This window comes from Aethalodelphis obliquidens, unplaced genomic scaffold, assembly GCF_003676395.1.
Source record: "Aethalodelphis obliquidens isolate GAN/ISIS:26980383/991018 unplaced genomic scaffold, ASM367639v1 scaffold7, whole genome shotgun sequence".
In the NCBI taxonomy this organism is placed as follows: domain Eukaryota; kingdom Metazoa; phylum Chordata; class Mammalia; order Artiodactyla; family Delphinidae; genus Aethalodelphis; species Aethalodelphis obliquidens.
The window spans coordinates 8,216,557-8,232,255 of NW_020837951.1; the positions used below are offsets into that span (position 1 = coordinate 8,216,557).

At 49.3% G+C, this 15,699-nt stretch overlaps 1 protein-coding gene across 1 annotated transcript in view; it reads right to left on the reverse strand.

The window, feature by feature from the left end:
- Positions 1-15,699, reverse strand: part of GARNL3 (GTPase activating Rap/RanGAP domain like 3) — a 151,099-nt gene that overhangs the window by 10,718 nt on the left and 124,682 nt on the right. Inside the window, exons 20-24 of the mRNA XM_027104817.1 lie at positions 13,158-13,256; positions 12,680-12,796; positions 11,947-12,122; positions 9,355-9,513; positions 2,946-3,012 (exon numbers count right to left, since the gene is read on the reverse strand). Coding sequence (XP_026960618.1) covers positions 2,946-3,012; positions 9,355-9,513; positions 11,947-12,122; positions 12,680-12,796; positions 13,158-13,256 — 618 coding nt within the window. The remainder of the gene's footprint in view (positions 1-2,945; positions 3,013-9,354; positions 9,514-11,946; positions 12,123-12,679; positions 12,797-13,157; positions 13,257-15,699) is intronic.

Genomic DNA, 15,699 nt, shown 5'->3' on the forward strand with positions numbered 1-15,699 from the left:
ATGCAAAGCACATCTAGGACCTGACCACTGCTCAGCGCCTCCCCTGTGGCGGTCCTGGCCCAAGGCCCTGGCGTGCTCATCAGATGAGCGCAGTCCCTGCCCTTCCCGCTTCCACAGCATGGCGCGGGTGGAGCCGCTTTCCTCTTCCAGACCCTGTCGCCCCTCTGCTCAAAAGCCTCCAGTTGCTCACCAGGGTGCAACGCAAAGACCTTTCACCTACCAGGCCCTGCTGCAGTCTGGTCCTCTTTGCCGATGTCATTTTTATCCACTCGCACCCTCGCTCACTCTGTTATGAGTCATCCTGAGGTCATCACGGGTCATCTTGGGGTCACCTTGACCGTACTGGAGTGTTCCTCCTCAAGGTCTTTACACCTGCCCTCGTCCCTGCCTGAAACACTCACCCTGATACCTTCATGTTCAACACTCAGTCCTGATACCTGGACTCCGTTTGGGTCTTCGGTCCTCGCCCCTCTCCCAGCGAGGCCTGCCTTCCTCACCCCCTGTAAGTGGTGACCGGTGACCCGCACACCCCACTCCTGCCCAGTCCGGCCCCTCTTCTGGCCCCTCTTCCCCCTTCATTTCCCCTTAGCACCATTTAACAAACTGCATGTGTTTCTTATTTATCTTGTTAATTGTCTACCTGCTCTCTTTAAAAGGTAAACTCCACCTGATGGCTGGACTTGTGCTTATATTCACTGCTGAAACCCCTAGATAGCGGAAGTGCTGGGTAAAGATTTGCTGAATGAATGAACGACTCAGGAAGGACACAGCAGCCTTGTGTTTCTAGAGGCCCAGGTCCCTTACACACATCCCCTCTCCTCTCCCCTGTCCCACCTCTACTCCCACTAGGGGAGAGCAACCTGCTGGGGGCTTTGAGGGGCTGGGCTGGAGGAGACACTGGCCCCTGAGCACAGAGCCTCCTGGATGGGTCGGGTGGCTGTGTTGTGCCTGGGAGGCCAGACCCGGCCTCCGCCTGCCTCAGAGGGGGTCACGCGGGCCTGGAGGAGGCGACCGGACTGCAGTCCATAGGCGCCCCCCGCCGGCCCCCCGTGCTTTCCAATGGATAAGCCCCAGGGAAGCAGAGGGCGCTCCCTTCCAATAACCAGTGCTGGTGGTCTCTGCACCCGAGGGGAGGGGCCTCCAAATTAGACTGAACTGATTCAGAAAAGGAAGCGAAGCTGTTTCTCGAACCCCAGAGCTGTGCAGCCTGTTCACACCCATGAACTGGTGCCCATGCCTGCTGTTCCCTGAAGCGTGAGCTCACTGTGTCCCTGGCAGGGCCTTTCACTGTTGTGTCTCGAGAGCCCGACACGGGCCTGGCACAGAGAGGGCCGTCCCTTGTGGTTAAAAAGAGCCGCCTGAACGGGGGCTGGTGCGGGGGCAGGATTCTAAGAAAGTCACTGCCTGGGAAGCAGTTCAGAACCTATGACTTCCCTCTGACTTTCCCCATCCAGCTGGTGGGGAACAGTGTATAGGTTCTAATTTTAAAACAAATTTCTCTGAAGAAAAGTCCCTTTCTGCATGTAGAAAAGTTTTTAACTTATCTGAGATAAAAATTTCTCTATAGAAAACTCTGGGTTTCTGGAAGTTATATTTTAGAAAGGAGCAGACATATGATAAAAATCAGCTTCAAATTTGAGAAAAGTTTAGACAGATCTGTGGATAAAATATCCTAAAAGAGTGAGTTATTGGTGAAGTTCTTTCCTTGTGACTACCTTCTCCTGATTCCCCATAAATCTCGAATTTTGAAAGAAGATGTTTATCAAACAAATTTCTCTACTGAAAATTACCATACTTACTAATCAAAGATTAATTAATCAAAATATCTGCCCCATGTGATATAACCAGCATCACCACTCTAAATCGATACAATTCTAGGCTGAAAAAAATATATTTTATTGTTTTAGTTAGATTGGGCAGGCTTATCTGGAAAATATCTTACTACCTTTGTCTTAAAAAGATCCTTTTGGGCTTCCCTGGTGGCGCAGTGGTTGAGAATCTGCCTGCTAATGCAGGGGACATGGGTTCGAGCCCTGGTCTAGGAAGATCCCTACATGCCGCAGAGCAACTAGGCCCGTGAGCCACAACTACTGAGCCTGCGCGTCTGGAGACTGTACTCTGCGACAAGAGAGGTGTGATAGTGAGAGGCCCGCGCACCGCAATGAAGAGTGGCCCCCACTTGCCACAACTAGAGAAGGCCCTCGCACAGAAACAAAGACCCAACACAGCAAAAATAAATAAATTAATAAACTCCTACCCCCAACATCTAAAAAAAGGGAAAAAAAAGATCCTTTTTATTGCAGTATCACATTAGCTTTTGAAATGCTGAAAATCCTTGAAGACCCTATTTGATATCTTTGGTCTGCCTGAAACCCACCTGCCACCTGGCCCAAACTAACCCAGCTGAGGCCGGGTACGCCAGGTTGAGGCTGATTTCATTAACACCTGAGAAATAACAAAAAGGGCAAGAGTAACTGTGGTTAAAATTTGGGGCACTGGAGTCAAGAGGGCCCCAAATGTGAACCTGGGCTCTGCCATTCGTAGCTGCACAATCTTGAGAAAGTCCGTTCACCGCTCCAGGCCTCAGCAGACTTATCTCCCTCCAGATGACAGATAGTAACAGAAAAAGTCAATGGAACGGTGACTGAGGTGGGTGAAGCACAGTGCGTGGCACACAGTAAGGGCTGCCTAGATGGAAGCCACTGCTATCACTCCCACGTCCTGGAGACACCCCCAGGCGGCCTCTGCACCGTCTTACCAGGAGGTCTGGCGTATTGGGAGATCCAGGCAGGAAGGCAATTTTTAGATATGCCCTGGAGTGGAATTAAGGACCCAGGAACGATACATCAGGTAAATCTAAAGCTAAGTCCCTTTAAATTGTCCAGAAAAAAAAAAAAAAACAGTTGATTTTAGCAAATAGAAATCAAAACACATCCTTTACTTACAGTTGTAACACAGGAGCAGACCGGCTTCCCCGTCTTCGTACACATCAATAGCTGCAACGAAATTAACCTGCAATGAGAATGGGCAATGGTAGTGGGCAGGCTGGACACTGACACTATGAAAAGACTTTCTCAAGTTATGGCTTTCTGTAAACTCAGGCACTGGGGGGCGTTCCCACCTCACCAGCACCCACAATGCCACATGGGTGGCCACGACTGCAGTCCACAGGGACTTTCGCACCCTCTTTTCCCACGCTTTGAGAAGCTCTGTAGGCGGACATCTCCACTCTCTGTTGACAGGCCTCTTATTTATACAGTGGGCTCAGTCCACAAAAGCTTTTCACATGGGTTATTTGTTTCACTCTCACATCAACCCCTAAAGTACGTGGCATTGCTCCCATTTTACAGATGAGGAAAGTGAGGCTCAGAGAGGTGCAGTCGCTCTAGTGCCTCAGGTAGAAGGGTGCTCCAGCCAAGATCTGAACTGGGTCCCCGGTTCTTTTCCAAGCTTAACACCCCTGCACTTCGGCCACAAACTTCTGCTTCAAACACAGTCTCTGAATCTCAGGATCACCGTGTCTGCACTTCTCTTCTCTCTCCTTCACTTCCAGGGAGGCGGCATGACACGATGCAGAGAGTGTCGGAAGCCCTAGCTCTGTGGCCTGGGCGAGCTCTTCTTCTCCGGCCTCCGTTTCTGCTTTTGAGAAGACCGTTCTCAACCTGATAGTGTCCTTGGCCCCTCTTGAGCTTCAAAACTCTGACCCTGTAAAAATCTCCTGCTTCTTTCATTGCCTCACTCGTCTTCTCAGCCCTTGTAGTCTGTCCTCCTGCACCACCAGGGACACTGCCCTCTTGAGCACCATGAAGATTTCCTTCTCCCCAGCCTGGAGGTCTTTGGCCATGGCTCATCTCTCCATCCAGAGATCCGCAGCCTCTGACGTGGGACGTCTCCTCCCTCCGGCCCTCTCTCCCACTTCAGATTATTCTTCCATTTCTTGGCTCTTCTCTCATTTAGAAAAATCCCCACATTTATAGCTTCAGATTTTACTCTGCTCAAAATCTCTAGATCTACAACCTCAGGCATTCTCCTCAGAGCTCCAGCCCATATTCCTAAGTCTTTTGTCTCAAACGCAACAGGTTCCATACCCAGGAACGCAGGAGGCAGCGTAGGGGAACAGATGGGAGCATGACGCTGGTCAGACAGCCCCGAGCTGCAATCCTGCCTGTACCACTCGCTGCCTCTGTGGCTTGTCGCAAGTGGCTTAACTTCTGGCCCCAGGTCTTCACCTGTGAACCGCTATAACGGTAGTCCTGACTCTGCTGGATCACCATGAGAATTCCATGAAACAAGGCACACGTTTTTGCCAGGGCCTGAGACACAATCAGCACTCCATGGAGGCTACGATCTTTATGTCGCACATGGCTAGCTGCCTTCTAAGCCTCCTCCTTGCTGTTAGCAGAGCTAGCCCCAAAGCCTTGGCGGCTCCCCTTCTCACCCAAGTCCAGCAGCATCCTCTTCTGTGTCTCACCCCCTGCTGCGCCCCAGGCTAGGCCTGACCTCTCCAGCAGGGGCGCGTGTCCTTGTCTCCCAGCTCTCTCCAGCCCCTTCCAGTCTCTGAGCTGCCCAGCACTGCACTGGGGCCCCTCCGCACCCCAGGCCCTCCTCCTCACTGCTCTCTCCCAAATGCAGCCGTCTCCTCTAAACGGTCTCACGACTGTGCTGAAGCCCCGCTGGCCACCCTCAGCCAGGGCCTCTGCCTTGTGTCTGGCAAGTCCCTGCAATGGAACCCTGGCCCATCTCCCGCCCGGTAACACCTGGCATTGTACTAGATGCCATCAAGCACACAGACATGAAAGGGCGGGTCTCAGCCCTTAAGAAAAAGTCAGAAGAGCATACAGGCACACAAAGCATGGTGTAATGGGGCCAAGGCCAGAACCAAGAGTTGTGGGGCTCCGTGGGGGTGGGAGACGGCGAGGCTCCGAGGTCAAGGGTGCTGATTCTGGGATCAGAGAGACCTGGGGGAAAATCCCAAATACTTCCTCTGCTGCTGTAGGTCGCAGCCCTCGTTTTTAATTATCTGCATGACGTGCGCGGCTGCCCGGTATCCCCTGCTTGTTGGTTCGTTTGCTGGCACTCTCCTCCCCACCGGATCTCAGCGCCAGGAAGCAGAGGCCTTGCCGACCCGCTCACGTGACATCTCAGCACCTGGATCAGGGTCTGTCGCGTGGCAGGAGCAGAGTACGTACTTCTCGAACGCACGACCGGGTCAATGAAACCCCAACTCTGCCACTTGAGAGGAGCGCGCACCTAGGTCAGTGGTTGAACCTCTCGGAACCCCGGCGTCTTCATGTGTAAAATGGGAGATACTGGAACATCCACTCCTGTAGGGCTGGGGGTTCCGTGAGGTCATGCAGGGCCTGGGACTTGGCAAACGCTCTATAATGTCAGCTGGCGGCACTATTTAGCTATGGAGCCAGCACCAGTGGGGTACATCACGGGAGGGAACAGCCCTTGAGCCCCCTCGGCCCTGGAGGGAACCCTCCCATCCCCAGCACTTTGACTTAAGAGTCACTTCCTCCTCAGGTGTCCCCGTACTTGTCAGTTAGATGACACTTATCTCAGCTAGAGGCTTCGAGCCCTAGAGGGTGTGGCTGTCTGCTCTGCCGGGCTGTGCACTTCCTGAGGGGAGTGGCCAAGGGCTGCCAGCTTTGCAGCCTGGGCGTGCTCTCCCCATCACGCTCTGTGACGAGGCTGTGGATGCCACAGGCTGGGTTTAAGGGCACGGCCTTGGGAGCAGGCAGCCTGGGTTCAAGTCCTGCCCCTGCTACTTACTAGCTGTGTGGTTTGGGGTTAATGTGGCTCCTCCTTTCGGAGCCTCAGTTTCCTTTTCTGCAGAAACGGGGAAGTGAACAGCACATTCCTGTCAAGGCTACGGGGCCAAAATTCAGGGACAGAGACCACAGCATGGACTCAACCCCTCCTTCCTCAGGTCCCCCATTGCATTTCATCAGACTTTATTAACACTTAGCAAGGTGAGGCCAGGTTCGTGTATGCATGTTCCATATACATACAGATGTTGATACAGGTGTCGGCTCCCAGGACAGGGGGGCGGGGGGTGGGCGCTGGCAGGAGTCATTCCTGCAGCAGTTTCTTGACCAGGCGAGGACCTGAGAATTAACTAGGGAGCTTTTAAAAGATACGTATTCTGGGTTCTCGCTCCTAGACATCTAGATATAGTAGGTCTAGGGTAGGACACAGGCACTGGCTTTTTATTTTTTCCTTGATTAAAAATAGTTCATTTGGGCTTCCCTGGTGGTGCAGTGGTTGCGAGTCCGACTGCCGATGCAAGGGAAACGGGTTCGTGCCCTGGTCCGGGAAGATCCCACATGCTGCGGAGCGGCTGGGCTCGTGAGCCATGGCCACTGAGCCTGCACGTCTGGAGCCTGTGCTCCACAACGGGAGAGGCCAAAACAGTGAGAGGCCCACATACCGCAAAAAAAAAAAAAAGTTCATTTTATTGGCATTTAAAAATAATAAAAGTCATATGTTGTGGTTGTGAAACTTCAAAACACACACTTGTAACAAGTGAAAGAGGTCACCACTGTGAGGTCAGTGTCCAGCCTTCCCACATGATTCCGGGGTGAGCTCTCAATGGAGCCCAGCTGGGGTCTGGGCAGACAGTCAGGTTGGGCCCAGCAAATAAGCCAGAGACCCAGATCCTGTTACCAGGTCTGCAGTTCCCTCCAGAGGAGTCCTCTGTTTTGGGAAGGAGGCCAGTGCTGGCTGTTGGAGCTGGGGCAGTAGGTCACAGTCGGCCTGTTGGTAACACGAACTTGACATTGACTTTCAGAAGGCTGCTCTGGTGCTTCTTAAACAGCTCCTCTCTCAAGCTAGGATTGTCTTAGACCCTAAGGTGGGTTTGAAGCCTACAGTGGGAATCAAGGGGTCTTGGATGAGAAGAGAGGAGGAACAGGGACAGGAAACCAGGCCGGCCCGGATGGCCGCACACGGAGCAGGCAGGCAGTGAGGGCAACTTGAGGCACTAAATCTCCAGGACTCAAGGAGGGTCAGCCTCTCTCCTGCTCCACTGCACTCGGGGCTGGCTGCAGGAACGTCTTGGTGGGAAGTAACCCTGTTCCCGCAGGCCACTTCTGACCAGCTATTAGAAAGCATGCTCATTACTCTCCTCATTTCTCTAGGGCTTTTCTTCCCAACTGGACAGTAAATTCCTCACAAAGACAAGCCACTGTCTCAGTACCTCTGCCTGCTCAGCAAACACAGCAGCTGCTGATTTACTAGGACAGGGGTCCCCAACCCCCTGTCCAAGGCCTGTTAGGAGCCGGGCAGCACGGTAGGAGGTGAGCAGAGGGTGAGCACGTGAAGCTTCATCTGCCGCTGCCCACCGCTCGCATTGCCGCCTGAACAATCCCTCCCCCCAGCCCCCGTCCGTGGAAAAACTGTCTTCCAGGAAACTGGTCCCTGGTGCCAAAAAGGTTGGGACCACTGCACTAGGAGGGACTAAGCACACTGACCCACTCAGATCCAGGGGACATGCTTAACAACAAAAATATGTTTTTAAACGTTTTCTCTTAGAGAAAAGTTTTGTATCTTTGCTTTAAAAAGCATATCGAAGAAAGGACAGAAAAATTTAGGACTGTTTCTCACAGCTTTCAGAGAAACAAACACAGAAGTCATCAAAGAAAACTTTAACACATTTTTTCCTGGGCCTTCATGAATCTTAAGAGACTAGTTGCCAGGGAAGGATTGATTGAACAAAGACCTGCTAGACCCGCCTTTTTCTGTCTCTTTTGTCTGGTTGTACAGAGTTTTGAAAAGCAAGAAGGGGCAAGAACTTTCAAAGGCCAGATTGGACCCTTCCTCCTCAGAAGTCAGCAGCTGGAAGAGATTATAGGTTCCCGGCTGCTGGGATGGACGGGAGTCCTGGCTTTAAGTTAGGGAGAGTTTCAGGATAGATTCCTTCTCCTCGGTCTCTATTAGGATCACCTGGGGGAGACTCAAGACCAATTGATTCCCATAGCATACACCCGGGAATTCTCGTTTAACTGATCTGGGTGTATCAGAGCACTGATGTGTTTAAAGCTTTCTAGGCAATTATAGCCAGAGTTGAGAAGCAGCGTGTACCAGTGGTTCCCAAACTTTCCCACATCACCTGGGGATCATCTGAAAATTCTAAAGCCCACGCCACACCCAAGGCCGATGAAATCTCTGTGGGTGGGACACGGGCATCAGTAGCATTTGAAGCTCCCCGATGACTCCAACTGCAGACTAGTTTGGGTGCCACCAGTATATATACGTGAAAGGACAGACTAAGCTGTAATTGACAACAGCTGAAGATAAGGAGCCCTAACTATATCTAGATGCTTCTTTTTCTGACTTTTCTATTTTTTAAGATCTTCCTTTCATCAGGTGTTAAGTCTTCTTCGTACAGTAATTAGCAATTTTAGTGCATATTTAGGTAGGGCTTGTCCAAATATAAATTGTATTTTTTAATTTCTGATAAAGTATAATTAAATCCCTCAGTCTCTTTGACAGATCTGAACAGGACTGGGGGAAGCCTGTGGGTTTGGAAACTCTCATCAGGAACAACGTTCTCCCTGGAGACAATGTCCTTGTTCTGCTGTGTCCTCGAACCTAAGCCAGAGCGCTGGCCCTGCACCATGCAGTCCTCAAGTGGCTCAAGTGTTATCAGGCCTTGAGCTGCTTCATGGAGATACATGGGCTGAAGAGCTCTGTGACCTGCTTGTCTGTGTGGAGCAGCTCAGTGACAGGCACTCCCGGGTGCTGATGCTCGGAACCCATGAGGTCCTCTTTCGTGCTTCAGTGCAGTTTCGGGTGGGCCCTAGATTTTGTCCAAATCCAGGACATGGTTGTTCTCTGTGCAGCTCAGGCCAGGAGGTAAGGACCCCCAGTGCTGATCTGCTTTTTCTCTCTCTCCTAATGGTGTTTCATCCCTCCTTCTTTTCCTAACAGCCTCTAAGGGGATGGAGACGTGGGCTGTACCCTCCCCTGCCACCCAGGCCCCACGCTGTGGGTCTGCAGGTCCTCTGAGAGCAACCTTACTCTCCAAAGGCCCTTCCAGTACGAATTACCAAACAAATGTCCTCATTTACTCAGTTCTTTACATTTAGCTTTTTGACTCTTCATTCCTCTTTTATTGGGAAGGATGGAATGGCAGGGGGAGGCCTGGAGAAACTGACAGGGCAATGGGCAGTTACATTATACTGAACCATTTGGACCTACAAAGATGGCAGCCTAAATAGTACATCGCATGATACTGATATGATAAATAATACACAATTTTAAAGAAATCCTCATCACGGCATGACAAAGTTAGAAGACACAACTCCTAGCCTTCTAGGTTCCCACTTGCCCCCATATCTGTCAACTGACCCTGTTGGCCTCCACATGGTGCAGCCTGAAGGCCTCCCCCGTGCTCTCGTTCACCACGTCGAATTGGTGCCGGTAAGCCACGCAGATGAGGTTGTCACTCTCTTCCGACGGCCCATCTACCAAGGTCATCACCGAGGGAGAGTCGGACAGACAGATCTCCTGTGTGGTGGACAAGGATGGAGGAGAAAGGGGTGAGGACAGAGCAGCCACCTTCGTATCAATCCCCCACTGCCCGCCCCCATGCAGAAGAGTCCCCCCGCCAGGCCCCTGCAGAGCGCTGTGCTTGCAGGGGAGGCAGAGGCGGGAAAGGACGGGAGGGATGGTGCCAGACTTCTCCTACAGCCTGTCCTCGAGGCTCAGCCCTCTGCAGAGGGGAGAGGCCAGGAAACAATTTTACAAAAGCAATTCAACAGTGTGGCCTGTGTCAGCCTTCAGACTGTCTGGTCCCGTCCTGTCATTTAATAACAATAATAATAACAGCTAATGTTAACAGCTCCAGGCACTGCTCTCACTGAATCCTCATAACAACCTAATGAAGTAGGTAAGGCTGTTATTCTGTGTTACAGGTGAGGAGACTGAGGCTCAAAGGTCACATGACTTGCCTACGGTCACACAGTTTATATGTGGCAGAGCCAAGATTTGAACTCAAGAAACCTGACTTCAGAGCTTATACTCCATATAAATGCACATGCTCGGCATAAATACTCATTGAGACGGCTAAGCGCTGTATGAGAAGACTAACACCTATTTAAAGCAAGATTGTAACTTGCTTTAACTGTTTTGCTATTCTGTCCCCTGGAATTGCATATTAGCAGAAACTGAAACACATAATTCAGGCAGCTTTAAGTCTAGGCAAAAATGACTTCTCAGCTCACTTATGGGCCTACTCCGCCTTAGTGGCCAATGGTTGACATATTTGACACCTTAATGTACCATGGTTTTTATTATTATTTTTTAATATGTTTTACTTATTTGGCTGCTCTGGGTCTTAGTTGTGGCACGCGGGATCTTCATTGCGGCATGCGGGATCTTTAGTTGTGGCATGTGGCATCTAGTTCCCTGACTGGGAATCGAACACGGGCCCCCTCCATTGGGAGCACGGAGTCTTAACCGCTGGACCACCAGGGAAGTCCCTGTACCATAGCTTTTAAAAAAGCTAGAATGGTAAGATCGGGAAGGGCCTTGATGCTCCAGGAGGCTTCTCTCACAGGCTCCACGCTCAGCCCAGTAGCAAATCCTACTGACTCAGGCAAAGGGGCAGCTTTGTCCACCACACCTTTCCACCTGCCAAGGACCAAAGCTGACCTCGTCTCTTGCCAGGGCCCTGCATCAGCCTCTTAGCTGGACTCCTTATTCCACTCTTGGCCCCCTACTCTCTCCTCTGTCCAGTAGCCAGCATGGCCTTTTTAAAACCTGCCACTGCTCTGCTTCAGACCTTCACATGGCTCCCCCTTTTGCTCGGTGTCAAAGCCAACGTCCTTGCAATGGCCTTCAGGGCCCAAGAGAACCTGGTCCCCATACACTGACCCCTGTCTGTCCCCTCGGCTGTAGCCGCCCAGCCTCTTGGCTGTGCCTTGAGCTGGGCCACTGGGCCCTCGCTGGCCGCTCCCCTTCTGCCCGGAGACCCTTTCCCCAGAGACCCTCATCACTCGGTCCCGTCTTTCATCTGGATCTCCCCTCAAAGGTAATCTTTTCTGAGAGGGCTTCTGAGATACCCTTTCTAAAAGAGATCCCCTACCTCCCCGATTCACGATCCTCTGTTTCCTTACCCTACTTTACTGTTATCCTCAGGACTCAGACTTATTGGCCTATTTCTGTTGTCCTGCAACTAGAAAGCAATCTTCACAAGAAAAGACACTTTTTTCTTGTTGTTCATTACTGTATCCCCAGGGCCTAGAACAGCATCCTTTTTTTCCTCCTTCCAGTTTTATTGAGATATAATTGACATACAGCATTGCATAAATTTAAGGTGTACAATAATGATTTGACTTTACATACATCATAAAATGATCACCACAGTAGGTTAGTGAATATTCATCACCTCATACAAATACAAAATAAAAGAAAAAGAAAACAGAATTTTTTCCCTTGTGATGAGAACTCTTAACTTCCATATATAACATACAGCAGTGTTATTATATTTCTCGTGTTGTACATTACCCCCCTTGTACTTATTTGTCTTACAATGGGAAGTTTTTACCTTCTGACCACCTTCCTCCACTTCCTCCTCCCCCCACCCCCTGACTCTGGTAACCATGAATCTGGTCTCTTTTTCCATGAGTTTGTTTTTGAAGTATAATTGACTTTAAAACTGTGTTAGTTTCTGGTGCCCAACATAATGATTCTAAATTTCTATACATTTCAAAATGATCTCCACTAGGGCAGCATCTTTGGGTGCTCACTGGTACGAATGAGCTGGATGGAGTCGGAAAAGCCCTGTTCAACTTAGTCTTCTGGGGAAGCCAGGGCAACAGGCGAGGGCTTCCCCAGTCAGTTCCTGAACGCCAGTGGATGGCAGACTCTGGGTGGAAGGAGGGAGTCCGCCTCGTGACACCTTGGCCGGGAGCCAAGCGATCTGATGAGAAAACCTACCCTGATGTACTGGAATTCTTCAACAGGTGACTCGGGCAGGGGAGATAACAGTGACATGCCGGTCACCCCGCTTGGCTTGCTATGTTTCCTCGTGACCAGAAGCAGTTTATTCCGAATGGCAACCACAATCCTCAGCTCTCTGCTATGGTGAGTGTTCATGGCATACAAGTGGCAGCCTGGGAAGAGAAATCAATGATGCTGAACACACTACCAGAGGTGGGAAGCCCCCAAGCTTTGACAATTTGGTAATACCTAAGAACCCCGGAAATTAAGCATAACCCAGTGAAATGACTAAGAAACGTTCCCGCCACTAGGCAAAGTGGGGACTTGAAATAGAAATTAGGTTGAATTACAGGACAATTAAGGAAGTCATGTTCCCTCTCTAGTAGAGTTTGTGGACTTAGCTTCACACCCATTACATGATATGAACTAAAGTGAAGGGTGATCAGAGTTCCGGGAATCAAAGTCTAAAAGTCTCTTTTCACAGGTTTGCTCATAGAGCTTAACTCATTCCCAAACTTGTCAAACCAGACCTAGAATTTCCTTGAGTCCTCAACCTGCTTTTCTATCACTCAAGCTGTCTTAGGGAAGCAGTGACGCTACCTTTGTGATGTTTCCAAGTGAAAACAAATAAAATCAAACTCCCACTCATTTTTCTTTTCAGTAAAATCTGGGCAGTCTGAGAAAAAGATTAATTGGATGGAAACCACCAAAATATGAAGAATCGAGTCACCTTTGGTTTTCTCCAGCTTGTTTTCTCTGCAGTCATATTTGCCCTTCACGGCCTGCTTGCCCTCAATGCCCCTCTGCACAGCGCTCAGCCTGAAGACAAAGAGGCGGGCGTCTTTCCCTGGTGGGATAAAGCAGACAGAGGAGATGGATGGAAAAGTAAGGCGACCTGGAAGAACTGAAAGGGTGGATTGTATAGGAAAACCACTGCTCGAGGAATCAGAATTTGAGGTGTTCCAGAATCCAGGAGCAACCCGGCATCGCCTTTATGTAATGATGCAATCTAGGATGCCCCCCCGCTTCTCTCCCTCACCATCCCCTCCTCAGAGGACATATGGGCCACCAAGGCCCCCGAGCCCTGGGCACCAGGAGAAGAAACAGCTGGCACCACTGATGCAGCCAGAGCCCCACGACCCTTGTGTCGGCTGCAGGCTACACGCTTCCCTTCCTCCCAGAAAACGTCACCTGGAGAGGAGTACCACCTTTGTCTGCTCTGAAAATCAGAAGGTCCAGAGCCTCCAGCACATGCATCTGCTTCACGGGCAGAGTTTTGTCAAACACTGGCACTGATGGAAGGTCATCTGGAAGAGGAAACCTGGTTACCCGATGCTGCAACCCAGCCCACACTTTCTAGAACCTACAAAACGTGCCTGTGGGTAGTTTTGGACCCCGGTTCTCCCTAGGTGAGGAAGGAGGACAGTTTCTAGAGCTTTCATAAGGGCTACCCAGAAAGTTCAAGCACTAGTCTCCTCTTAGCTCAGGGAGAAGGCCTGGCATTTCTTTCCCAAAGGCATTCACAACTCCATACAGGGCCCCTAAGCTGTATTCTTCTCCTCAATGTTCATCAAAGAAAAAGCAGCATCTCCCAATTCCAATTTTTGCTGGGATTATTCCAAAGAACTGAATACCAAGTTTTAAAAAATGCTAATAAGCTTAGCCATTTCTCTTGAGCATTTTCTGACTTTTTGTCATGTTTGAAATCACAGCACATCTTAGGTTATCTTGCATATTTCTCAAGAAAGCAAAATTAGAATTTCCTTTTGTATATAAAATAAAAACAAACTTCGTATTGCAACATGCCCTATGTCCGCGTCAATAGTAATTTACCTATAAATTTTCAGTATTTCTCCATATAGGAATATGAAATCTCCTTTTTAGACAAAAATAAAAGAAGAGAGAAATATCAATTACGTTTCCCAAATAACAGGAAAAAACGAATTTTAGTGGAAACGTTTGGGAAGACGTCAGGTAAACCGATGATTAAAGACGCTGCAATTATACATAGGATTTGCTTTTACGCTTACTTACTGGGATCTTAAATTGCTAGCAATTACTTTGCTCCTGGGGGTCCCTTGGACAAAGAGGGCTAAAAGAATTAAGGCTGTTCCATAAGCAAAGGGTCTGTTCTGAGCTTGACACAGACTCAGGGCAAGGCCACGATGTCCCAGGATGGTGTAAACATATTAGGCAGAACTGTCTAGCTGACTCTTTACCTGCACTTTGAAGACAGTTAGGTCTTCAAGTGTTCAGCTGTGGGTGTGGGTGTTTCCTTCATTGTAATTTAGGTGTGAGAGGCCCTGAGGATCTTGGCTGTCTGGGAGTTCGTCCCTCCCTGGATGGTGCCCAGGAGGGAGCAGAGCTTTTATCATCCCACTCCTGCAGGCCTGTGAGAGCTCTGTCTTTGTCAGAGCACAGAGCCTGCTAGGCTCTTACTAGCCAGAGGGCTTGGCTCTAGTTGCGCTTCATGATCGGGGCTAATGTAAGTTCTGTGACAGCCCATCAAACACTTTCCTGCTCCTCTAGCCCAGGCCTTCCCAAGAGGACTGATTCTCAGGCTCTTTGTGCGTCTGCGGGGGCAGACTCAATTTTTCAAACCATGAGATGATCATTCCAGTACCCATCTCTATGTTTGACTAAGTGACTATGCTTGTTTCATTTTGTGAATGACAGTTCTCATACACTGAGGGCTTCCTACATGCCAGGCCTTAATGCTAAGTGTTTTATGTGTCATTTAATGTAGATTTCCCAATGACCCTACTAGGTAGGAACTTCTAATACTCCCATTTAACAAATGAAGAACCTGAGGCTCAGAGGTGATAGAAAATTGTCTAAGCTCACGTCTTGAGCTTGCGGAACCCAAGTCTGTGCAAGGACAAAGTCTGGGCTCTTAGCCAGTGTTGTAGCCTAGAAACAGCACTGCATCCCTGTGGATTGATGGGGTGAGCACGGGAAAACTGTGCCGTAAGGAATTAATGTGACAGAAGCACTTCATTTTACAGTTAAAACAGAGGGATACCGTGTGGCTGCCTGACTATGTACAGAGTAAATTAGCATTTATTCTCCAGTCTTTTTCAGGTGGCTAAACAGGTTTATATACAGCACAGGAAGGAAGGGAAGGAAAGGATATGAGAAAGTGACGTGGATTCAATGACTATTTCATAACATGGTTTCCTTCTTGTAATCTCTTTACGAAGAAACTATCTTTTAGAGCTGGCTTTTCTATTACTGCAAAACCAAAACAAATGGTGATAGCATATTTAATCAGTATTTAGTCTCCCTTCAGAGTAGGTTTTGCTACACTTAGAATGCAAAGAATCTTGATGTTTAATAGTGACCTTGAAAGGAGCAGACTCTCAAGGGGGTAAGTCTAATGAAATTAAGCAGAGGCTAATGGGATAGAGTAGAACTTGGCTTGAAACGAAATGGAGAGATTCACTCACAGAGATAATTCATAATACAATTAAGTGTAGACAAGAAAAAGGTAAACAAAGAAATAACAAGAGAATTATGGCTTAAAAGCAGAACAAGGAATACAAAGAAAGCCTTAAGGGTTATTCTCTTTTTAGCAAAGGCAAACAGGGATGCATTACTGCATAACTAGGACATGAAAGTAATAATGTGAGTAATACCTCTAAGCTGGTGGTGGGTGTATATGGCTACCACCTGTGTTAAGACAACGTCCCTCAAGTTTGAAAGAAAAGAATTTCCTGGCGGTCACAATAATCCTTATATCTGACACTTCCA